Source organism: Polypterus senegalus, chromosome 1 (genome assembly GCF_016835505.1).
Source record: "Polypterus senegalus isolate Bchr_013 chromosome 1, ASM1683550v1, whole genome shotgun sequence".
In the NCBI taxonomy this organism is placed as follows: Eukaryota; Metazoa; Chordata; class Cladistia; order Polypteriformes; family Polypteridae; genus Polypterus; species Polypterus senegalus.
The window spans coordinates 4,365,525-4,391,445 of NC_053154.1; the positions used below are offsets into that span (position 1 = coordinate 4,365,525).

The 25,921-nt window shown below is 46.0% G+C and overlaps 1 protein-coding gene across 1 annotated transcript in view; it reads right to left on the reverse strand.

Moving 5' to 3' along the window:
- Positions 1–8,016: 8,016 nt before the first annotated feature.
- trim44 (tripartite motif containing 44) overlaps positions 8,017–25,921 on the reverse strand; it is a 244,035-nt gene continuing 226,130 nt past the window's right edge. Inside the window, exon 5 of the mRNA XM_039743940.1 lies at positions 8,017–8,685. Within this exon, the coding sequence (XP_039599874.1) occupies positions 8,622–8,685 (64 nt within the window). The 3' untranslated portion in view covers positions 8,017–8,621. The remainder of the gene's footprint in view (positions 8,686–25,921) is intronic.

The window sequence follows — 25,921 nt, forward strand, 5'->3', positions numbered from 1 at the left end:
AGGTCCCTGTGGCCCCAACAGGACTCCCCACCCGAGCCCCCCCAACTCCCGCTGCCTTCTCAGACTTACGTGGAAGTGGCATCCGGGTCACTTGAGTGCCAGGACCGCTCAGCTGGAGTAGACTTCTGCCGCCTCTCAGGGGGGCTCTTCTTCCGACGGCCCACTTTCTCTCGCTCGCTCGCTCGCTCACTCCTGGCTCTCTCTGCTTTCCTGCCGGCTTATCTCCGTTCTTTTTTCTCTCTTTTCATTCTTTCGTTTTTCTATCCCCTTTCTGGGGGGCCATACAGGCCTGTCTTATCCTGGCACAGCTAACGGGGCGCAGGTGTGACTGACGCACGCACCTTCACAGTCAGCCAGGCACCCCCATCTGTCCCCAGATCAAAGCGTGTTGTCGCTCTTGCCCGTGCCCCATTGATGCCCGCTCTTTTGTGGGGTCAAATTATTCAGTTAAAATTAGCACAGCGTCACGGACCACTTATTATAATGGTGAGCAAAAACCCAAGCCATGAGGTCCCCAGAAGTGCCTGACGAGCTCACATTACAAGCCTCGGTGCTCAATTCTGAATTTTTGCTTCTTTTGATTTTTTGCATTCATAAGTACGAGTGACCCGCCGTATGTGACTCTAACTTGAGTGCGTCTGTCCTCCGAATCGGCACCTCATGCACATTGATAGCCCGAGTCATCTGCCTCACCAACAACAAAAGATGTCACATTTATGAGACGACTCGCGGTACCATACTGCATTCGTCATGCGGCGGAGCTGGGAATTTAGAGGTCACAGTTACGTCACTTGTGGCCACCACGTGTCTGCGCTACCCAAGTGGGACAGTAAACATGGATGGGCCCATGAGGGCAGGTTCAGCAACTAACACTAACACTAAAAGTTTTGCTGCCCTGCTGTAAATGGCATCCCGCCACCCCATCACTACCAGTGCTGTACATTGAGACCTGGTGACAGGACTGGGGACGGCCAGGGCTGGTGCCACCGTTAAGGCAAATTAGCATTTGCGTAGGGCGCAGGTCATAGCGGGGTGGGGTGGAATGGGGGACCCTGCCACACGGGTTAGCTACTGAACAGTTGGTTGGCGCACTAATTAGATTAGCTGAGGGTACAAATAACGTAACACCGGCCCCGGGGATGGCAAAATATTTAGGACCTCGAGTTTCCAATTTGAGAATGTCGAGTGTTTACAAGACCGTCTCCGAAAAATAAACTCATGAGGGGCGCAATTTCAGAAAATTAGTAGGAACTGAGCTGTGTTGGTAGTCTTCACAGCTTTTAATATTTAGAAGTATTCCTAAAACTGGGGCTTCATTTCTAAAGCCATCTACAGTGGTGTGAAAAACTATTTGCCCCCTTCCTGATTTCTTATTCTTTTGCATGTTTGTCACACAAAATGTTTCTGATCATCAAACACATTTAACCATTAGTCAAATATAACACAAGTAAACACAAAATGCAGTTTTTAAATGATGGTTTTTATTATTTAGGGAGAAAAAAAAATCCAAACCTACATGGCCCTGTGTGAAAAAGTAATTGCCCCCTTGTTCAAAAATCACCTAACTGTGGTGTATCACACCTGAGTTGAATTTCCTGATTACTGCCACGCCTGTTTCAATCAAGAAATCACTTCAATAGGAGCTGCCTGACACAGAGAAGTAGACCAAAAGCACCTCAAAAGCTAGACATCATGCCAAGATCCAAAGAAATTCAGGAACAAATGAGAACAGAAGTCATTGAGATCTATCAGTCTGGTAAAGGTTATAAAGCCATTTCTAAAGCTTTGGGACTCCAGCGAACCACAGTGAGAGCCATTACCCACAAATGGCAAAAACATGGAACAGTAGTGAACCTTCCCAGGAGTGGCTGGCCGGCTGACCAAAATGACCCCAAGAGCGCAGAGACGACTCATCCGAGAGGTCACAAAAGACCCCAGGACAACGTCTAAAGAACTGCAGGCCTCACTTGCCTCAATTAAGGTCAGTGTTCACGACTCCACCATAAGAAAGAGACTGGCCTGCAAAAACGGCCTGCATGGCAGATTTCCAAGACGCAAACCACTGTTATACAAAAAGAACATTAGGGCTCGTCTCAATTTTGCTAAGAAACATCTCAATGATTGCCAAAACTTTTGGGAAAATACCTTGTGGACTGATGAGACAAAAGTTGAACTTTTGGAAGGCAAATGTCCCGTTACATCTGGCGTAAAAGGAACACAGCATTTCAGAAAAAGAACATCATACCAACAGTAAAATATGGTGGTGGTAGTGTGATGGTCTGGGGTTGTTTTGCTGCTTCAGGACCTGGAAGGCTTGCTGTGATAGATGGAACCATGAATTCTACTGTCTACCAAAAAATCCTGAAGGAGAATGTCCGGCCATCTGTTCGTCAACTCAAGCTGAAGCGATCTTGGGTGCTGCAACAGGACAATGACCCAAAACACACCAGCAAATCCACCTCTGAATGGCTGAAGAAAAACAAAATGAAGACTTTGGAGTGGCCTAGTCAAAGTCCTGACCTGAATCCAATTGAGATGCTATGACCTGCATGACCTTAAGAAGGCGGTTCATGCTAGAAAACCCTCAAATAAAGCTGAATTACAACAATTCTGCAAAGGTGAGTGGGCCAAAATTCCTCCAGAGCGCAGTAAAAGACTCATTGCAAGTTATCGCAAACGCTTGACTGCAGTTATTGCTGCTAAGGGTGGCCCAACCAGTTATTAGGTTCAGGGGGCAATTACTTTTTCACACCACTGTATTTAAACCACCAGCTCAACGCACGTCTTTTGATGATGGTGACTTTTCTTACATATATTTTTTTTCTTTTCTTAACTAAGACATTACAATACTGTATAGTTTACATTAATAAAATAAATTGAAAACTTAGCCCAACGACAATGTTCAGTGAAATTGAGAATAAAATGATAATCTTTAAATAGGAATCTCTACCCAAAAATCTCCCATATGCTCGTGTATGCAAATGATGCAATCTGGCAGTCCAAAGAAAGCGCACACAGAGCGAATGTCACAAATGGCAGTGAGCAGCAGACGACGATATCTGCTAAGTGTGAACACGACTTTGAATGGATGAGCATTTGGGAGTTTGGGTTAAATCGGCAGTTCACTCAGGAGTTGCCGTCCTGTGGCCGTTTTGGTCGTTTCATTTTATTTCATCACGTGTGTCTCTTCGGTGCCACAGTTTGAGGTTTATTATCATTATTGGTGTCACTGTCATTGTTGCTCGTGTTACAGTTGGACCGTGTAGGTTGTCAGATGTTAAGACCGAACATCACTAGTATGCGAAAATTAAAGCGTCGGGGGGGAGATTGACAGTAAAAGGACAAAAGGGGTCGGCACCCTGAATGGATGGTTCGAGGGCTGGGGGTCGTGAAGGGGGTGATGCATGTCAAGTCAGTGGATTTGTTGTATTTTTGGGGTTCACTAATGGTGACTCTCGGGCCACAAAAATGACAGTTTTGTAGACAACCGTAAATGGTTCAAGTTCAAAGTCGTTCGTTTTTGCTTTACAATCGTGTATTTTGTTTTTTTTGACTGTTCCAGCAAACTGTTCTGTGACCCCCTCTTTGTCCTTCTGTGCTGCTTCTTTTTTGAACCGGGCACGCTGAGCTCACTGCAATATAAAACAATAAAATCGGACATTCGCTCGGAGTCCAAGTGTTCGTACGTCTGTATTATGTCGTCCGTCCTTCTGGGCCACAGATTGTGCTGTTCGTCACGCCGAGGCGCGCAGCTGAAACATTTCTTTGTGTTCCGGTTTGATCAAAACAAAATAAAGACAGGAATCTTGAGATGGGGCTGCAGTAATGCATGTGACCACTAGAGGGCCCTGAAAAGTTCTACAGTTTGGATCGAAGAAGAAACCGATGAGCAAGAAAGGAGCACAAAGTCCGCTGCCATGCAGGTCTTTAATCTCTCAGCCACGATAAAGAGGATTACTTCTGCCATTGACAAACTGCACAGAGCAGCCATTGACAGCAGCGTGGATCGAGCTAACATCGTCATTCATTCTGGTAACGTCGATACTCAGAGTGCCACACGCGAGCGAATGGGAGGCAGCTAAAGGGTCTGAGTAATAGTAATTCCAGTAACTGTCTTACTCAATCCCTAGGAGACCATTCTTGGAAATTCACACCCGGCTCCGGCGCCTCTGATGACATCACGTCCACGTCCGGTGCTAACGATGATGTCACTTCCTGGCGGTGAGGTTTTTTTTTTGTGTGCCCTGATGATGTCACTTCCGGTTCCAGCACTATCGCCAAAGTTACTTCTGGTCCAGATGACGTCACTTCCGGGGCCACAGGGGACGTTACTTCCGGTCCCAATTACGTCATTTCTGTTTTCTTTCTGGTAGCTCTGATGGCGTCACTTCTGGTGCCAGTCCCCAATGAAGTCGACAAAATTACTTCCAGTCCCGATGATGTCACTTCCAGGTCCGGTGCCTCTGATGACGTCACTTCCAGTTCTATCGGTGAAGTTACTTCTGGTCCTGATGATGTCACTTCCAGTCAGAGTGTTTCTTTTTGGGGCTCTGATGACGTCACTTCTGGGGCCACTGGCAAAGTTACTTCCTGTCCCAATTACGTCATTTCTGTTATTTTTTTCTGGTGGCTCTGATGGCGTCACTTCTGGTTCCAGTCCCGATGACGTCACTTCTGGTTATGGCGATATCGACAAAATCACTTGCAGTCCCGATGATGTCACTTCCAGGTCCGGTGCCTCTGATGGCGTCACTTCCAGTTCTGGGGCTATCGACGAAGCCACTTCATGTCCAGTTGACGTCACTTCCTCCACTGGCCTTTAAAGCCGCCATCTTACCTCCACACCTTATCAGCTCTGTTTTGGATCCTCTCAGTTATTCCCGCTTGCAGGCAGGGCACATTATACGGGTGGCTGCCCCAAACCTTTACGATTGTTTTGTGTCGTTCTTGTGACACGAGTTACGAATCCTGGCGAGTCATTTCAAGTGCGCTGCTCTAATAAATAAACGAACCCTTTAAAGTCTTACTGTACCTACTGACCGCGGTGGACTTCACCATTTTGGATCGACATCATAATCTGAAGTTGAGAGACCAGGCCCGAGTTTGCGAGCAGGAATTTCCAAGTTCGAGGCACAGAAACTACAAGTTCCACATTTTAGTCAAACGCAGCATTAAAAATAGCAAGATGGACGCAGTAGTAACCAACGTATGGACTGCATTGGGCTCTGGAGGACGGCAGCTGAACACGAGTAGGCTGAGAAGGTGGAAACGATGCCCGACGGTGAGCTTGTGCCGTCTTCGTGCCATTGCTGGGACTATGAGATGTGTGACTACGAGAAAGGTGGGGTGGGACGGGGGCCGCTGTCACAGCTGTGACTCTCCACCATTGGGGTTCTGCTGCACTGCCGGTGCTGACTGATGATGGCGTACAGGTTAATAAACCTCACGAATTCCGCTCGGACCGCTCTCACTCATGACACCTGGTCACAAACTGATCTAGGAGCTCATATTCCACAGCACAGGCCCGTCTCTGCTTCACTCTGCACCCCACCGTCTTCAGATAGAACAGCAGGTCAGGTGACTCTCAGATGACGCTGCACTTATGGGGGGCGAGACAGAGGAGACAGGAGTCCGGGGGAGAACTTCAAGAATCGGCAGCAAAACCAAAGAACTGCCGATTGACTCTCACCGCACCAAAGTGACATTTTAACCGAGAGAATGTCTGCCATTGATTTCTCAATTCCTGGTCCCATTGCTGCATTTCAGCCCCCACACACCCTTTTTCACTGGGGGGGGTCCTACAAGTCCTTCACGGACCGATCCGACATTTTTCTAAAAATGTCTCATTTCCATTTTGAGGAGTGTGATTTTGATTCCACGGATTTGGATGTTCGAAGTTGCCAGGCTGGCTATGGGTGGGCTGCAGGGGTCCGTGTTGGTTTCCCTTTAATGACAATAAGCCCCTTTGTTCAGATTTCTTTTTTTTCTTCTCCTTTCAATTAACACTCCGCTTAACTGTGAAACGAGGTGTCACTTGCAGACTTTCTGTCACCTCGACATGGAGGTGTTGACAAGTAGCATCTCAGGCATGGAACAGCAGGTGCCAAGAACGCTCCACGATGTCCGTCACCGAGAGGTGATAATAAACGCAATCATCTCAACAAGTGACAGTGACCCGTGTCGCAGGTGACACGAGTGCAGCAGACAAAGGCCAAGTGATCACGTGCTGCAGTCGGCCATGTGACCGGAATTCAAGTGACCGTCACGCCCGATACCAGGAAGCGACTCGTCACCGTCACTCAGTGCGCGCCCACCTAGGAGACCAGCAAACCGTAGAGGAGTCCAAAGTGTCAGAGTAGGAGACAGATAGGAGAACAGGATCTCAGGTTTACCTTCTCTCCAAAATCCACAAACCGGACAATCCAGGGCGCCCTGTTGTTTCTACATGCAGCTGGCCCACCACTCCATGACAGCCTCATGAGACCACCAGTTGAAGGTCTCCCATCATCCTTCAAAGCTACCAATCCGGCTCTCCAGTTGATTGACAGCTTCAGGTTACGTGGTTCTGGCTGCTTTACCTTCACCAAGGACGTCCCTCACGATGAAGGTGGGCATTTGGTCCAAGATGGTCCCGCGCATACCCTCATCAGACTGGGTAAAAATGGCTGCTGCACATTGGCGGTGGTTGAAGTGGCTCCCCTCTGCCTAAGCACTTCGAGTAGCAAGTAAAGTTCAATGTAACTGATTAATTAATATTCTTATTATTATGAACGTGTTGATACCAACATATTACTGATGACCTCCTGCACTGTGTGCTGCAATACGGTGTATGAATGGAACAACAAAAAAGGCCACTTGACTCGACTGCCGCACGTCCAGCACTCCAGAAGGGGGTCCATACGACCTACGACTAACGTCACGACTGCCTGGAGCGAGCGGGGGGGCCTCACGCTTGGATTTCAAATTTAAGTGACGCTCAGAAGGCCAAAGCGCCGTATGCACAAAACAAAATCGGAGTTATAAAATGCAACGTATGCCACGTGCCAGGCAGCAGGCTCGGCCATTTACATCGACGATGTTACTCATGACGGTCGCAGCCGACTGAACTCTAAAGTCTACAGAAGAAACAAACGCATTGCCTGTTAATTTACAGAGAAATGTCTCCAAACTTTATTATGCAGCAAGACGATGATCCACAACACACTGCCACCTCAACAGAGGGCTTCATACTGGGGGAATGGGTGGACAATCAGCAGACGTCAACCCAGTTGAACATCCAAGTCAGAAGACTGAAGGAAGAAACGGCAACTGAAAGACGTTGTGAGGAAAAGCCGGGAAAGGCCTCACCAGTGAAGGAACGAGAAATCTGCTGGGGTCCGCGGGTTGGGGGCTTGAGGCAGTTACTGCGACCAGATACGAAGTACTCTGAAATCCTGCCTCTGACCACACGCAGGTCACCAGTCCTGGAACACCCAAGTGCACACAATGTGCCTAAACTGGCGAAGACCCCCGTGGTGGCGTTCACGGCAGAAAGCTAGGGGGTTTGTCCTTGGAAGGCTTCTGAATGGTGATAGAGGGGCTCGGACCGGAGGGCCTCACGTCAGACAAAACACCACGTAAAAGTCAGGTGACTGCGGCACCTGTGGCCACCATCTGCTTGAACTCCAACAGGCGGCGCCTAACATCTCACGGTCCCCAGACAGGCCCTCACAGTTCCCATTAACTGGCCTGAACGCTGCCCCCTCTTTGTCTGCCCTGTGGCTATGATGTTAAAAGTGAGTGGGTGCTGAAATAGGCCTGGCACAGAATTTGTCAAGGCAGTCGACCCCGTTTGCTAACAGGAATTCGCCTGGTGGTGTACGGCGGTGGTCCCCAGTTTGTCCCCCGGTTTATTCATTTTATTAAGTGCACTTCCACGTACAGTATGAGCCGAGCACACTGTACAAGAATCCAAAATGTGACGCATGACTACGGCAGACAATAATAGAGCGTAAAAAAAAACGCAACACAATTCTGCATATTCTTAATGATTTAAAACGTCATGAATCCTTCATAAAGTATCATTTCATCACATGGTAATCAAGGTCAGACATTATGTTTGGGTGCCACTCACGTGGGCCTCTCAATTCTTTCATAACATCAAGGGGGGCCCGCGGTCACAGCAAACATGATTGAATAATAAAAGTAAAAAACACACAGATGCCAACTTGACCAAACTCACGTTAAGGACTGGGACACACCAGAATGTCCCCAAATGCAAGTTTGGAGGTACAGGGAATGACAAGCCACCTCCTTAAAGCCCAGATGTGCGCACAAAGGCAATATAATCAAATCAAACCCCCTTTATGATTAGAAGACCCCCCACCACTTCTCATCTAGAAAAACACAAAACCCAAGCCACAGAAAGCTTAGCAGACCAGCCATGCGGCGTCAGTGAGAAGTGACAATGCCATCCGTCTGTAACCTCCGTTTTCAAGTCCCTCTTGCTCACGGCGGGCAATCTCAATGGTGATCGTGCGGAAGCTTCCATAAAATCCTGTAATAAATTCAGCAGGCCCACCACACCTCTCGTCTATGTCTACTTTTTAAAAACGTCAGGTCCAGGCTCGTGGGGCTACCAATCAGGGGGCAGCTCCCAGGTTCCCATCTTCTCTGTCCATTGGTGGGTCCTCACTGGGCTCCTGCCTGTAGAAGAAAGAAAAAAAAAAGGCGCCATAAACGAGATGTTCACCCCTGCATCGCACTGTGAAAGAAGACCCTTAAACGTGAGGGGCGGGGGTGGCACATTGATGGTCAGCTCTAGTCGCTTTTATAAAGCGCTGCATGGCTAAAATGTAAGCTCCACCCACCACGCTGGCCTTGGCTACCCCACAATGAGGGGCGCAGCTCCGTTACGATTCCGTCTGTGGTTGGAATTGCCAAAGTTCCACCTTAATAAAAGGACGAGTGTCTGTCTGTGCGAACATCCTATTGCTAGGTCTCTGGAATTCCAACATTTATAGAAATACAATGCATTGCATTTTTCATTCCAACAGATGGCGCATCAGAAACATTTCTCTGGCATTCTGTCATTTATAGAAATACAATGCATTGCATTTGTCATTCCAACAGGTGGCGCATCACACATTCTTGAACTAATGCATTTTACTACAAATTCTTGTGATGCGCCATCTGTTGGAAAGACAAATGCAATGCATTATATTTCTATAAATGTTGGCATGCCAGAGACCTAGCAATGGGATGTTTGCACAGACAGACGTTATCACAAAATACACTCCAGCAGACGGTGCACTGCAATGAGGTCTATGCTGATTACTTTGATTTCAGCCCCTCAGCTAGCTCTTACATAAAAGCCCAGCTAACTAAAGTCCCAAGAACAGTCGAAATGCTGAGCAAAACATCAAAAATGCAGTAACCACAAAGCACACCGAATGATGATAATAATAATACTACATTTTATTTATATAGCGCCTTTCCCATGCTCATTCACAGAAACACATGAACTCACCACTTCTGAGTCCAGTCAAAATGAACCGCCAGGAGCTGTGGAAGACCCTCGGGATTTACTGGGTCGGGGGGGGGAGTTTCTAGTGGTTATTGACAAGTGGGTCCGCCTCTTGGGGGGACCACTCACAAAACTCATGGAATACGACAAAGGCAGCTTACATACACAGGCAAAAATCAAAAATAAGTCAACATTGATAAACGAGTCAAGAATGAACGAAAGAGACACGCAACACAAATTTGAACCCCAGCCCGGGTGACCCTAACACTACAATCTTCTCCCTCTAACACTGACAGACAGAACTGTGGACCCAATAGCTGGACGGCAGCAGTTTTATTGGTGGGATAAGCTGACACAGTAAGTCATGTGACCAGCAATAGACATGGCAAAGATGGTGGAAGAATAACAGTCAGAAAAATATGAAGAACAGAAAAGTGAGCCGGGGGGCAGCAGAACTGAAGATAAACGACTTGAAAATGTATTCTCGACTTTCGCAAAGTGTTGGGATGAGGTGCCACGTGAGAGGGTGGGCATCAAACTAAAACAAGTGGCAGTTCAGGGTGATGTTGGGTGACCACCCAATGCAGACAGTCATTTCAACGCACATCTCTTTAGTAATATCAAAAAGGCATTTACAGGGGGATATTATAGTCCTGGGGGACTTTCATTATCCAAATATTAACTGGGATAACCTTGCAGATGGAGGAGCACAAGAGCAGAAGATTTTAGACGTAATCAGTGACTGTTTGTTAACACGGCATGTTAAAGAGCCAACACGGGGTGAAGCCTGTCTGGATTTAGTATTCTGTAATAATCAGGATAGAACTGAGGGTGTAGAGGTGATTGGACCACTAGGGTCATGTGACCATAATATAACTCTCAGTATTTTGGAAGAGTGCCAATGCAAAGACTAAAACTGTTAAGATGAACTTTAGTAGAGCTAATTTTGAGCAGATGCAGCAGTCTAAGGAGGGTAGACTGGGATAAGACAGTCAAGGAGCAGTGGAACAGATTTAAAAATGTAATGCAGGACAGAGATAGACCTACACTTGGAATTAATAGGAAACTAAAAAAAACTCAATGGTGGATTAATAAAGATTTAAAAAAGAAGTTGTAAAAGAAAAAACTGCTTTATAAGGCATATAAGACTAATGACTGCAAAGTGAATCGTAGCGCGTATGAGAACATGAGGGCAACCATTAAGAAGGATATCAGGATGGCTAAAAGACAGTTGGAGAGGAATAACAGAAAAGGCGAAAGACGACCCTCAGAGATTCCTTAGTAGTAAAAGAAGAGTCAAGAAGTGTATCAGAAATAGTAAAGGGAATTAAAAGACACAGACAGTGAAATAGCAGATGCCCTAAACTTACATCTCTCTGAGGTCTTCACAAGTGAGCAAGTGGATAACCTCAGAGCAGCAACAGGGACTACTAAGGAGGTACTGAGGGATTGTAGAGAGAGAAGAGCTGCTCAGATTAAATAAGCTGAAGTCAAACAAATCACCAGGACCAGATCATATTGACCCTCAAGTTCTTAAGGAAGCCAGCAAGTGCAGATAGAAACCACTGACACATATTTATAGGAAGTCACTGAGCACTGGAGAGATTCTGAAGGACTGGAAAATAGCAAATGTCATTGCGTTGTTTAAAAAGGGTGACAGGGCAGAGCCAAGCAACTATAGGCCAGTAAGCTTAACGTGCATCACAGGAACATTAATGGAAGGAATTATGAAGGAGAAGATTGAGCAACGCCTGGCAAGGACAGGAGTTATTAGGAAGAGACAGCCTGGGGTCAGAAGAGGGAGGTCGTGTTTTACTAACAGGCTGGAATTCAATGAGGAGGAAACAAAAGGATACGACCAGAGAGGAGCAGATGAGATTATTGATGTGGACTTTCAGAAAGCATCTGATGAGGTGCCACATGAGAGGGTGGGCATCAAGTTAAAAGAAGTGGCAACTCAGGGTGTGATGGGTGCAGAATTGGCTCAGACACAGGAAGCAGAGGGTGATGGTGTGAGGAACCTCATCAGAACTGGCCGATGTTAAGAGTGGTGACCAGCAGGGGGCAGTGCTGGGGCCGCTGCTATTTTTAATATTTATAAATGATTTAGATAGGAATATAAGGAACAAGCTGGTTAAGTTAGCAGATGATACCAAGATAGGTTGATTAGCAGATAATTTGGAATCCGTTATATCATCATGGAAGGACTTGGACAGCAGACAGGCTTGGGCAGATGAAATTTAATGTCAGTAAATGTAAAGAATTACACATAGGAAGTAAAAATGTGAGGTCTGAATACACAATGGGGGGTTTGAAAATCGAGAGTCCACCTTATGAGAAGGATTTAGGAGTCATAGTGGACTCTAAGCTATCGACTGCCAGACCGTGTTGAGAAGCCATGAAGAAGGCTCACAGAATGTCAGGTTATATAGCGCCTTGATGTGTGCAGTACAAGTCACTGGAGGTTCTGCTCAAGCTTTATAACACACTGGTGAGGCCTCATCTGGAGTCCTGGGTGCAGTTTGGGTCTCCATAAAGACATAGCAGCACGAGAAGGTCCAGAGATGAGCGACTCGGCTGATTCAGGGCTACAAGGGATGAGTGATGAGGGAAAGATTAAAAGAGCTGAGCCTTAAGGAGATGAAGAGGAGACCTGAGTGAAGTGTTTAAAATGATGAAGGGCATCAGTCCAGTGGATCGAGACGGTTCTTTTAAAATGAGATCATCAAGAACACGGGGACACAGCTGGAAACTTGTGAAGGGTGAATTTCACACAAACATTAGGAAGTTTTTCTTCACACAGAGAACGATAGACACTTGGATTAACCAACCACGTAGTGTGGTGGACAGAAAGACTTTAGGGACTTTCAAAACTCAACTTGATGTTATTTTAGGAGTACTGAGTGGACAGGACTGGCGTGCTTTGTTGAACTGAGTGGCCTGCTCTTAACTAAATCTTTCTAAAGTCCTAAAGTCTTAAGGGGAAGACAAAACTGCAGAGCCCCCCAGCACTGAGAGTGTACAGTTGTAGTGGTCAACAGCTTTCCTAAAAATATAAGAAATTTGACAAATGAGAGACCATTCAGTCCATCAAGCCTGTTTACTGGGCTCAAAGCTAAGCTGTCCAAAACATATTACAGAATATATTAAGGCTGAGAACACGAGGGTGTCGAGTGTGACTGTGACACGGCATCGACTGTTCCTGTTTCCTGCTAGCTGTCTGTCTGCACTGAACAGAAACAGCCTGCTCGTCTGTGGCCGTTTTAGCTTTCTAACAGGTGGTACTCAGACTCTGAGCAGATGTGGAAATGTAGGCCTTCCACTGGTATGATAGAGGCATAGGCATTGCACTTGTTATTTTAACAGATGGCGCACCACAAATATTTATAGGATTAAAACTTCAAATGTTTTTGTTAACAAAGTAGAAAAATCAAAATCAAATCAAAATCTGGTGGAATGAAAAACGTACTGCATTAAATTACTACACCTGTTTGTGATGTGCCATCTGTTGGAACGATAAATGCCATGGATATGTCTCTATTATATGTCATTTGGTATAGGATTTGAAAAAGCAGTGTTCATGCTTGTGATGCGCCATCAGTTGGAATGACAGAGACACAGAAACTGGATGGACACACAGAAACACAGACACTTACCTTTGTATTAAGGTGTGCATATACAGTACAGTATGTGGTTTAGTAGTTCTGACTCGACCACTAAAACCTTAATGGGAATCACAATGCCTTCTGCACAAACACAACTTCAACATGGACAGCAAGGGGTTAAGCAGACCCAGGTGGCAGGCGTTGACACTGGCAATGCCACCCTCGCTAAATGTGTCAGACGTACACACGTGGACAAAATTGTTGGTACCCTTCAGTCAATGAAAGAAAAACTCAAAATGGTCACAGAAATAACTTTAATCTGACAAAAGTAATAATAAATAAAAATTCTATGAAATTTAACCAATGAAAGTCAGACATTGATTTTCAACCATGCTTCAACAGAATTATTTAAAAAAATAAACTCATGAAAAAGGCCTGGACAAAAATGATGGTACCCCTAACTTAATATTTTGTTGCACAACCTTTTGAGGCAATCACTGCAATCAAACGATTCCTGTAACTGTCAATGAGACTTCTGCACTTCTCAGCAGGTATTTTGGCCCACTCCTCATGAGCAGACTGCTCCAGTTGTCTCAGGTTTGAAGGGTGCCTTTTCCAGACGGCATGTTTCAGCTCTTTCCAAAGATGCTCAATAGGATTGAGGTCAGGGCTCATAGAAGGCCACTTTAGAATAGTCCAATGTTTTCCTCTTAGCCATTCTTGGGTGTTTTAGCTGTGTGTTTTGGGTCATTGTCCTGTTGCAAGACCCATGACCTGCGACTGAGACCAAGCTTTCTGACACTGGCCAGCACATTTCTCTCTAGAATCCCTTGATAGTCTTGAGATTTCATTGTACCCTGCACAGATTCAAGACACCCTGTGCCAGATGCAGCAAAGCAGCCCCAGAACATAACAGAGCCTCCTCCATGTTTCACAGAAGGGACAGTGTTCTTTTCTTGATATGCTTCATTTTTCTGTCTGTGAACATAGAGCTGATGTGCCTTGGCAAAAAGTTCAATTTTGTCTCATCTGTCCATAGGACATTCTCCCAGAATCTTTGTGGCTTGTCCACATGTAGTTTGGCAAATTCCAGTCTGGCTTTTTATGATTTGTTTTCAACAATGGTGTCCTCCTTGGTCGTCTCCCATGAAGTCCACTTTGGCTCAAACAACGACGGATGGTGCGATCTGACACTGATGTTCCTTGAGCTTGAAGTTCACCTTGGATCTCTTTAGAAGTTTTTCTGGGCTCTTTTGTTACCATTCGTATTATCCGTCTCTTTGATTTGTCATCAATTTTCCTCCTGCGGCCACGTCCAGGGAGGTTGGCTACAGTCCCATGGATCTTAAATTTCTGAATAATATGTGCAACTGTAGTCACAGGAACATCAAGCTGCTTCGAGATGGTCTTATAGCCTTTACCTTTGACATGCTTGTCTATAATTTTCTTTCTAATCTCCTGAGACAACTCTTTCCTTCGCTTCTTCTGGTCCATGTTGAGTGTGGTACACACCATGTCACCAAACAACACAGTGACTACCTGGAGCCCTATATATAGGTCCACTGACTGATTACAAGATTGTAGACACCTGTGATGCTAATTAGTGGACACACCTTGGATTAACATGTCCCTTTGGTCACATTATTTTCAGTCTTTTCTAGGGGTACCATCATTTTTGTCCAGGCCTGTTTCATGAGTTTTTTTTATTAATTCTGTTGAAGCATGGTTGAAAAGCAATGTCTGACTTTCATTGGTTAAATTTCATAGAATTTTTATTTATTATTACTTTTGTCAGATTAAAGTTATTTCTGTGACCATTTTGAGTTTTTCTTTCATTGACTGAAGGGTACCAACAATTTTGTCCACGTGTGTAAGTCACTGGGTGTAGGACAGCTAAGGCCCCTGCCTGCAGCTCTGTGTCTGTAACTGGACGTGGGCTGAGGAGAAGATCTGAAAAACTGAAATGCTGAAGAACAACTAGGAAGACAACCTGCTGCTGTCAGTGCTGGCACACTAGAAACACGGGCACCACAATTAGGGATAGTAGGGTTGGTGGCAGGTTCGGCACAGTGCGCCTCCTGATTTATTATTTCACCAGCTTATAAAATGGCTGTAAGTATGAAATGAATGTGTGAAAAGCATTTAATAGATAGATAGACAGATAGATAAACAGACAGACATGAAAAACACTATAAAACAGATAGATAGATAGATAGATAGATAGATAGATAGATAGATAGACAGATAAACAGACAGACATGAAAAACACTATTAGAGAGATAGATAGATAGATAGATAGAGTGAAAGGCACTATAAAACAGATAGATAGATAGATAGATAGATAGATAGATAGATACGTTATTAATCCCAAGGGGAAATTCACATAATCCAGCAGCAGTATACTGATAAAGAACAATATTAAATTAAATAGTAATAAAAACGAAAAAAATTAAAATAAAATTAATGTTAATATTTACTCCCCCGGGTGGAATTGAAGAGTCGCATAGTGTGAGGGAGGAACGATCTCCTCAGTCTGTCAGTGGAGCAGGACAGTGACAAAAGTCTGTCACTGAAGCTACTCCTCTGCCTGGAGATGACACTGTTCAGTGGATTCTTCATGATTGACAGGAGTTTGCTTAGTGCCCGTCGCTCTGCCGCAGATGTTAAACTGTCCAACTTTACTCCTACAATAGAGCCTGCCTTCTTAACAAGTTTGTCCAGGCGTGAGGCGTCCCTCTTCTTTATGCTGCCTCTCCAGCACACCACCGCGTAGAAGAGGGCGCACGCCACAACCGTCTGGTAGAACATCTGCAGCATCTTACTGCATGTTGAAGGATGCCAACCTTCTCAGAAAGTATAGTCTGCTCTGACCTTTCTTACATAGAGCATCAGTATTGGCAGATATGATAGATAGAAATGAAAGGCACTATATAATAGATAGATAGATAGATAGATAGATAGAGTGAAAGGCACTATATAATAGATAGATAGATAGAACACTCTAGACAAGAACAGGCCATTCAGCTCAACAAAGCTCGCCAGTCCTGTCCACGTGATTCTTCAAAAACTCCACTTGATGTTTTTTTGAAGGTCCCTAAAGTCTTAATGTCTACCACACCACTTGATCTCTTACTCCACTTGGTGTCTGTGGTTCTTTGTGTGAAGACAAACTTCCTAATGTTTGTGTGAAGTTTCCTACTGTGTCCCCGTGTTCTTGATAAACTCATTTTAAAGTCAACCCACTGGACTAATTCCCTTCATCATTTTAAACACTTCACTCAGGTCTCCTCTTAATCTCTGTAAAGGCTCAGACCTTTTAATCTTTCCTCATCACTCATCCCCTGTAGCCCTGAATCAGCCTCATTGCTCTTCTCTGGACCATCTCTAGTGCTGCTATGTCCATTTTGTAGCCTGGAGACCCAAACTGCACCCAGGACTGCAGATGAGGCCTCACCAATATAAAGACAGAAAGAAATGAAAGGCACTATATAATGATAGATAGACAGACAGAAAGATTTTTATGTGACCCCTTTTTACAGAAGCCCACAGTACCAGGCAATATGTGTATTATAATCCTGCAATCTGCTTAGTTAGCCAATAAAAGGGGTCATTTGCTTGACGTCTCACTACAGAAGCCCACTTAATAAATAGACAGACACACACGCACATCAGAATGAGTGACAAAAAAGAGAAGGTCTGACCCATCCAGTGAGGCGCTATACAGGCACACTGCCGTTAGTATAAAGGACCCCCAGTTGTGTTTCTTGACACGCGTCTGCTGAGTGACTCCTTGACTGAAAGTCCTCAGTTTTGTTGTGTCACAGAGAGGATGAGGATGTGCAGCGTTAAAATGTGTAACACCCGCTTCAGCAACAAGTCAAAGTCAACGTGCGAGCTTTAAATAAGAGGGGAGGTGCAGACGGGGGTCCTCTTCTCATGATGTTCTAATCATGTGCACCTGAATCAAAATTGAATGGGTGTCAACGGAGTTCACTGACATTTTTGTTTAATTGATACAGTGGACTATAAAATGTAAAGCTGGCCTGATGCTTGTTAAATGATCACTCTTTCATCTGGAAGTAGTATTTAAATGAAGATCACCTCCATATGCTGAAAAAGAGAGAACGTTTCATGGGGTGCACTTACTTTTTCACACAACTGTACCAAATGTTATTTTTCTAAACGTCCCCAGGCTTAACTTGTGGTCTTAACAGTTATCATCCGCAGGCCAGGTGAACTTTTATATTTGATACACATGGTCTGACGCAGGGCCGCCTTAACGGTACATTATGCCCCTTGGCAGACTTGGTTGCATCCACCCGGTAAGACACCTCCAGAGTAACGTCCGTCTTTTAGATCCGTAATTGAAATTGAGACACGTGGCCGGTCCCCGCCTTGGAGATGGGTAGCCTCACAAATCTATAGAGAACAGTGTTTTGGTACCCCCTTACACATGGCGCCCTTAGGCCGGTGCCAGCTCAGTCTCGATGTCCTACGTTGCACTTCAGTCTGATGGCCGCCTTTCTCGTTTTAATGAGCCGTCTTGAGCCTCTCTGAAAAAACCTGCCGACCAACCTAATTTCCCATTCTGAGTCTGAGTTGAGCCGAGGCAGCACTCGCTGTGAAGGACGCTCTATAATTAGAATTACAGCCCACCATAATGAGATCTGGGTGGGCCGGCTGGCCAGTAGACAATCCGATACGAGGCGCCCGAACATCTTGGCGGGCCATCAAGCGGCTCTGATGGTCCGGTTTTGTTTGCCCGCCGGCCCCAGGAGGTTCATTTGTGCTTGTTTATCGACTGTCACATCCCGAATGGAGTATCTCCTGCAGCCTCATCCTAATTTGTTTTATTTACTTTGGAATCTCATTAGGCTGCCATCCATTCTGCTCTGAGCCAGATGTCTTCCTCTCAAATGATTTTTCTCTCAAAGTGCGCTGAGCAGATGCTTTTTTTTTTTGCCTTACAAAAATAGAAACCTCTATGCAAAAAAGGCAACCTCCATTTATTTATTTATTTGTTTTATTTTTCCATTCCCACTTGGTCAGTGCTGTATGTGCATACAGGCAGGGCGTCCCAACTAGGATGCCACTAAAGACGCTAATCGAGAGAGTCAGGGACACGGACACTGGCACAATTTTACTGAGCCTTAAGATGGACGACTGTGTGCTCAGGTAGGCAGGGCACAGTGTGGCATACTGATTAAGGGTTCTGACTTCAAACCCTGAGGTTGAGGGTTCAAATCTGGCTACTGGCACTGTGTGACCCTAAGCAGGTCACTTCACCCATCTGTATGGCAATGGAAAAAACAAAAGAAATGGAACCAACCGTAATAATAATACATTTTATTTATACAGTGCCTTTCCCATGACTTCACAAGACTTCTTCCTGTGAAGTCAGTAGACGGATTGGGAGAGCATGAGGGGTCATGAGGTCGCTGGAAAGGGGTGTGTGGCACAGAAGGACGAAGGTCCAAGTCTTTAGAGTCCTGGTGCTTCCTGACTTACTATATGGTTACGAGACATGGACGCTATCCATGACCTGAGATGACGGCTGGACTCCTTTGGTACTGTGTCTCTCCGGAAAATTCTTGGGTCCCGCTGGTTTGACTTTGAATGAGGCACATGACCTGCATTGTGAGGGAGCGTCAGTTACGGCACTATGCCCATGTGGCACGTTTCCCCGAGGGTGATCAGCTCGTAAGATCCTCATTGTTGGGGACCCGAGTGGCTGGACCAGGCCAAGGGGTTGCCCACATAAAACCTGGCTGCGACAGATAGAGGGTCATTTCCGGAGGGTAGGAATGGACCGCGTGTCTGCCTGGGGGGTTGCCAACCGGAATTCCGAACTGTTTCGACGTGTGGTGGGTGCGGCAACACTCTGTACCAGTGCATGCTCCCCAACTTGACTTGACTTGACTTTCCCATACCCAAGGCGCTTACTGCATTTCAAATGTTGTACGTCACCTTGGATTAGAGCGTCAGACAAATAATCAAATCTACATGGTGTGCTTTGTGGGCGGGGTCACCTGTCAATCTTCATCAAGGGACTGCCCCCCAGCCCTATAAAGGCTGTGGCATACTGAATGAGCTGGGTGGTTATTATTATTATTATGACTAGGGGGCTCCGCCCCCTGCTCACTTCGCTCGCTCACCCCCGGGTTTGGTTTACCGGATATACAATTTAAAGAGAGGGAATTGTTACATATGCATTATATTCACTTTTATTTTAAAACTTTTGTAAAAACAGTACTTGTCCTTTATTTCTGGCCCCGGGCGTGGTTAAATCTCTTTCTCGCAGGACGTATTCACGTTGTGAAGGGAGGGGAGCGGCAGCTGAACGCAGGCTAAGGAGATGCTGTCCGATCAGCTGCTGCTGGCGAGCTGCATGTTCTGTTTGTCGCGCTGCCCGTTGTTCATTTTAAAGCCTGTACAGCAGCTGTCCTTTTGCCACTTTGTGTCTCTGCCGCTCGCGTTGTGAAATGGTGGATGTGGGGTGGGAGGTATGGCGGCTTTTGCTGAACACACGCTATGGAGAAGCGGTCGGATCATCTGCTGGCTTGCTGCTGCTGGCGAGCTTCGTGTTTTGCTTGTCGTTGTTTTAAGAGCTGAGAGAAAGTTAAAGTGTCTCTCGCGGGACGTCAAATTGTCTTCCGCGAAGATCACGTCTCGTCTCCCTAGCCTCCCTCCCAAAGATTTTTTTTATAATAGAGAGATTTATTTAGCCGACGTTATCCAAGGTGACTTACAAATCAAGTTAAATACATACAGTACAAGCATGAAGGTGCAAGCGTCCAAAGCAACACCGGAATTACAACAACCACATAGTTATGCCTGCAGATGGGCTTCACAACAATCCGTATCCTAAACTCTACAGTTAACCCTGTAGGAGAGAAACTAACAACATTAATAATAATAATAATAATAATAATATAATTCTTTACATTTCTATAGCTCTTTTCTCACTACTCATAGTGAGTATGGAGCCACTTCAACCACCACCAATGTGTAGCACCCACCTGGAAACGCAATGGCAGCCATTTTGTGCCAGTCCTCTCACCACACATTAGCTGTTAGATGGTGAAGGGCTGAGAGACAGGGGGACAATAAGGGGGCCAGAATGACCAGGCCGTGGTGGGCAATCGAGCCAGGACATCAGGATACCCCCTACTCTTTACAAAGGATGCCCAGGGATCGTCAATGACCACAGAAAGTCAGGTCCTCGATTTTATGGCTCATCCAACAGACGGTGCCATTTTTGCAGTACAGCGCCCCCCCTCGTCACTGCACTGGGGCATTGGGATCCACACACAGACCACAGGGTGAGTGCCCCCTGTTGGTGTCACCAACACTTCTCTCAGCAGTAAGCCAAGCTACCTACTCAGCATGTAAACATCAAGATCTGAATGTCAGATGTGCTGCTTCAGGAAGTCAGTGCAATGATCTGAAGACAGCAGTGACCTGTGCCCAGCCACCAGACATGTCACCTCATTTTGAATTGTCTGCAGTGACTTGGTGACACACACCGGTAACTCCAGAGAGTGTAGCATAACCTCTGGTCCAGGCATCGCTCTTGTTGTCCATCTCTTCAGCACTGCATCTCTGTTCAAGGTGGCTCATTATCACTAACACCCGCTAAGATGGTGCGCATTCCCGACGTGGTGATCGATGACCAGCTGTGCTTTAAAGACTAAGGTGGTACGCTCTCTGGGGCTGGCACATTCACTCTTTACAACATCCAGAGAATCAGCCCGTATCTGACGGAGTGCGCGGCACAACTCCTGGCCCAGGTGTTGGTCAGCTGTAATCGGGAGTTACCGGTGTGTGTCACCAAGTCACTGCAGACAATTCAAAATGAAGTGACATGTCTGGTGGCTGGGCACAGGTCACTTCTGTCTTCAGATCATTGCACTGACTTCCTGAAGCAGCACATCTGACATTCAGATCTTGACGTTTACATGCTGAGTAGTCGATGGGTCAACACTGACACACATGGAGAGACAGACCCTTGTGAGGTCCCTGACTGCTTCTCCACAACTCGATGGTGTCTGGTGGTGCCAGCTCTGCATGGCATTAAATTTCAATCCAGACTCTCTTCCTGTTTAGCTGCCCATTTGAAATGCCAACTCCCTCAATGTGTGTGTCAGAAGCATTTGAAGACGCTCTTGTTCAGCAAATTTCTGTCCAACTGAAATCAGCTGCTAGGTGTTGCATTCTGGGAATTGTAACTCACTGGCATTTGGTTCTGAGCTCGTCACTTGTGATGCTCAATTCTGTGCCCTGGCCCTGTCACATTTGTCCCCAAACAGTCCCCAGACTGATCTTTACTCCACTATGTTCACTTCATATGACCATCTGCTCATCAAGGTACCAGGATGCTACTGTCAGCAGCACAACCCCTGGTCCAGGCATCGCTCTTGATGGGTTTGGACCACTGCAGCTCTCCACTGGCAAAAGTACCAGCGTGTGTCACCAAGTCCCTGGAATTGGAGCAGCGCATCTGCCGTTCAACCTGCCAAGTGGAGCACACGTCACTCTTCAGATCACTACATTGGAGTGTGATCAACAGTACAGAGTAATGGGGAGTGTGAAAGAGAAGTGAAGAAGAGAGTGCAGGCAGGGTGGAGTGGCTGGAGAAGAGTGTCAGGAGTGACTTGTGACAGACGGGTATCAGCGAGAGTGAAAGGGAAGGTCTACATGATGGTAGTGAGACCAGCTGTGTTATATGGGCTGGTGACGGTGGCACAGGAGACAGCTGGAGGTGGCAGAGTTAAAGATGTTAAGCCTGGCATTGTGGTGAGGTGGGTGGCCTTCTGCTGCTATGCACCTCAAATCTGGAATAGCCTGCCAATAGGAATTCGCCAGGCTGATACGGTAGAGCAGTTTAAAACACTGCTGAGAACACATTACTGTAACATGGCCTTCTCATAACTTCATTTTAATTTAATCCTGATACTCTGTATGTTCAAGTTATTATAATAACTATTCATGGTGGCTCTAAAATCCGTACTGACCCCAACTCTCTCTTCTGGTTCTTTTCCTGGTTTTCTGTGGTGGCGACCTGCACTGCCAGCACCTATTCAAAGCACCGTGATGCTCCTACATTGATGGAGTAAAGGCCAGAAGTCTACATGACCATCATCATCAAGTCCTTCCATGAGAACCCTAAATACAAAGATGGCAGTTTGATTTATGTTAAGTAGACTGCCTGGAGGGGACTGGGTGGTCTCGTGGCCTCAGACCCCTGCAGATTTGATTTTTTCCTCTCCAGCCGTCTGGAGTTTTTTTTTTTTTTGTTTTTTTATGTCCTGCCTGGCCATCGGACCTCACTCTTATTCTATGTTAATTAGTGTTGCCTTATTTTAATTCTCACTTTGTCTTTTTTTCTCATTTCTTCATCATGTAAAGCACTTTGCGCTACATTATATAAAAAGGAGGAGTACAGGAACCTAATCAAGGACTTTCTTAAATGGTGCGACTCAAACCACCTACAACTGAACACCAGCAAGACCAAGGAGCTGGTGGTGGATTTTAGGAGGACCAGGCCCCTCATGGACCCTGTGATCATCAGAGGTGACTGTGCAGAGGGTACAGACCTGTAAATACCTGGGGGTGCAGCTGGGTGATAAACTGGACTGAACTGCCAATACTGATGCTCTATGTAAGAGAGGACAGAGCCGACTATACTTCATTAGAAGACTGGCGTCCTTCAACATCTGTAATAAGATGCTGCAGATGTTCTATCAGACGGTTGTGGCGAGCGCCCTCTTCTACGCGGTGGTGTGCTGGGGAGGCAGCATAAAGAAGAGGGACGCCTCACGCCTGGACAAACTTTTAAGAAGGCAGGCTGTATTGTAGGCACAGAGCTGGACAGTTTGACATCCGTGGCAGAGCGACGGGCGCTGAGCAGACTCCTGTCAATCATGGAGAATCCACTGAACAGGATCACCTCCAGACAGAGGAGTAGCTTCACAGACAGACTGCTGTCACTGTCCTGCTCCACTGACAGACTGAGGAGACCCCACACTATGCGACTCGGGGGAGTAAACGTTAACATTATACAAAGTTATTGTCTGTTATACCTGCATTGTTATCACTCTGATATTTAATATTGTTCTTTATCAGTATGCTGCTGCTGGAGTATTTGAATTGCCCCTTCGAATTAATAAAGTATCTATCTATCATATAGTGCCTTTCACGTCCATCTATCTATCTATCTATCTAGAAACTGAGAAGGCAGAACATTAAATAAAACAAACAGCTTTGCCATCTGAAGGTTTCAAGTGTCTCACGGGCTCCCAACATTACCACCGTCATGCAGGAGGGGGCGCCGTCGCTAACCGTGTCTCTGATGGCCCCTCCAGCATGAAGCTGTCACCAAGGAAACAATGCCTGACCCCGCCTCCACCAAGTACTGGAGGCCCCGCCCCTTCCAGGAGCAGGCAGAATTAAACTTATCAAGGTTGCCATTTGGGAAGCGAGAGGCAGAAGACAGAGACAGAGCTCTTCTCCTAAAAACTAATTACATTAGTTTTGTTGACAATTAAAGGGGGAATCGCCGGGTTGGAACCCCAACAATTCTTACCTCTCAGCCCGCCTTCGGTTCACACAACAATTAAATAAAACAATGAGCCTTGTCGGAACGTTGGCACGTGTGGGTGTTGTCCACTGCCCAGCGTCAAAACAGGTCGGGTGTTGTGAGTCGCTTCTCCTGCCTGATGGGGCTGGAGGGGCTCAGGATGACCCTTGGTTGAAGAATTCCAAGTGCACCCTAAAATGGTGGCTTTCTGCAGCTGAAGGAGGACGGATTGACGAGTACTTCACACTGGAGACGGAGCGTCTGTGTGTCTATGTTTGGGCAAAATTCCCGCAGCAGATCTGGAAATTTGAGGAGGAAGTGGAGTGTATCTTGAAAAACACTGAGACCCCTTCAAATCTACGAAACCCACAGGAGTCCGGCGCAACAGCAGGCGGCTGTCCAAGAGACGGCTGGACAAGCGGAACTCTCAGAATTGAAAGATGTGAGACGGGCAGGTCAGTTGTAGAGAAATTCGGCCAGTTAAATAAGATGCTTGTCTTATTTAAGTGTCATAACAAAGTTTATATTTTAGGGTTTAAAAAATAAAAAAACAATAAAGCGCAGAAGACGGCAGGAAAAAAAAAAAAGCTGCCCCAAGCCGTGCATCCCAACAAATGAGAAACGCTAATGAGAAATGCAACAAAAGACTGTGGCATCTCAGCCGGCGGCGGGCATCTGAGCGACACAAAAATTAAACACTGAAGACAGGCAAGTCTGAGAGGGGAACACAGATACTGCTGACCTGGGCACAGTTCTGCCACAGTTGGGTACCTCGAGAGACGAATATTCTGACGGACAGATCTTAGACTCTGCGCTGACCTCATTATTAGAGACTGAACTCGGACGTGAAGTCTGAAAGGTGGCACTGCCCATCAAACCGGGTCTCATATCTTCTGTAATACAGGACAGCAGGCTGGCACAACTAATGGAAGTGTCCATTCAGGGAGACTTGAGTGGGGCCGCAGTGCCCATAATTATGAACAAGACAGGACACCCTGATGAAGACCACAAGGCATTTGAAGATGAGGGGCACTACAGCTCTTAAGAGGGGTACATAAGAAGGCTGAGCAATCAGTCTGTCAGCTAGCAGATGAGGTGCCCCGACATCTTTGTAATAATTGATCTTTTCTTCAAGTGTAACATTGTCTGTAATTCTGACAAAGAGGCAGGCAGTCAGGTATTTGGGGACACTGGAGAGGCCACCAGACGTCCTGTTGTCAACTTACAAAGTGACCTTCTTCTTCTATTTGAATATTAGAACACTCTGGATAAGAGCAGGCCATTCAGCCCAACAAAGCTCGCCAGTCCTGTCCACTTATTTCTTCTAAAAAACATCAAGTGGAGTTTTGAAAGTCCCTAAAGTCTTACTGTCCCCCACACTACTTGGTCGCTTATTCCAAGTGTCAGTCGTTCTTTGTGTAGAGAAAAACTTCCTAATGTTTGTGTGAAATTTACCCTTCACAAGTTTCCAACTGTGTCCCCGTGTTCTTGATGAACTCATTTTAAAGTCACCATCTCAATCCACTGCACTGATGCCCCATTTTAAACACTTCAGTCAGGTCTCCTCTTCATCTCCTTAAGGCTCAGCTCTTTTAATCTTCCCTCATCACTCATCCCCTGTAGCCCTGAATCAGCCTAGTCGCTCATCTCTGGACCTTCTCTTGTGCTGCTCTGTCTTTATGGAGACCCCAACTGCACCCAGGACTCCAGATGAGGCCTCACCAGTGTGTTATAAAGGTTGAGTAGAACCTCCTGTGACTTGTACTCCACACGTCAAGGCGCTATATAACCTGACATTCTGTTAGTCTTCTTAATGCCTTCTCTACACTGGCTGGAAGTCGATAGCTTAGAGTCCACAACGACTCCTAAATCCTTAATGGACTCTCAATTTTCCGACCCCCATTGTGTATTCAAACCTCACATTTTCACTTCCTTTGTGTAATTCTTTACATTTACTGACATTAGATTTCATCTGCCCAAGCCTGTCTGCTCTCCAAGTCATTCTGTGATGATATAACGGATTCCAAATTATCTGCTAATCCACCTCTCTTGGTATCGTCTGCACACTTAACCAGCTTGTTCCTTATATTGCTATCTAAATCATTTCTAGATATTAAAAATAGCAGCTGCCCCCACACTGCCCCCTGCTGGTCACCACTCTTAACATCACCCAATTCTGATGAGGTTCCTCACACCATCACCCTCTACTTCCTGCGTCTGAGCCAATTCTGC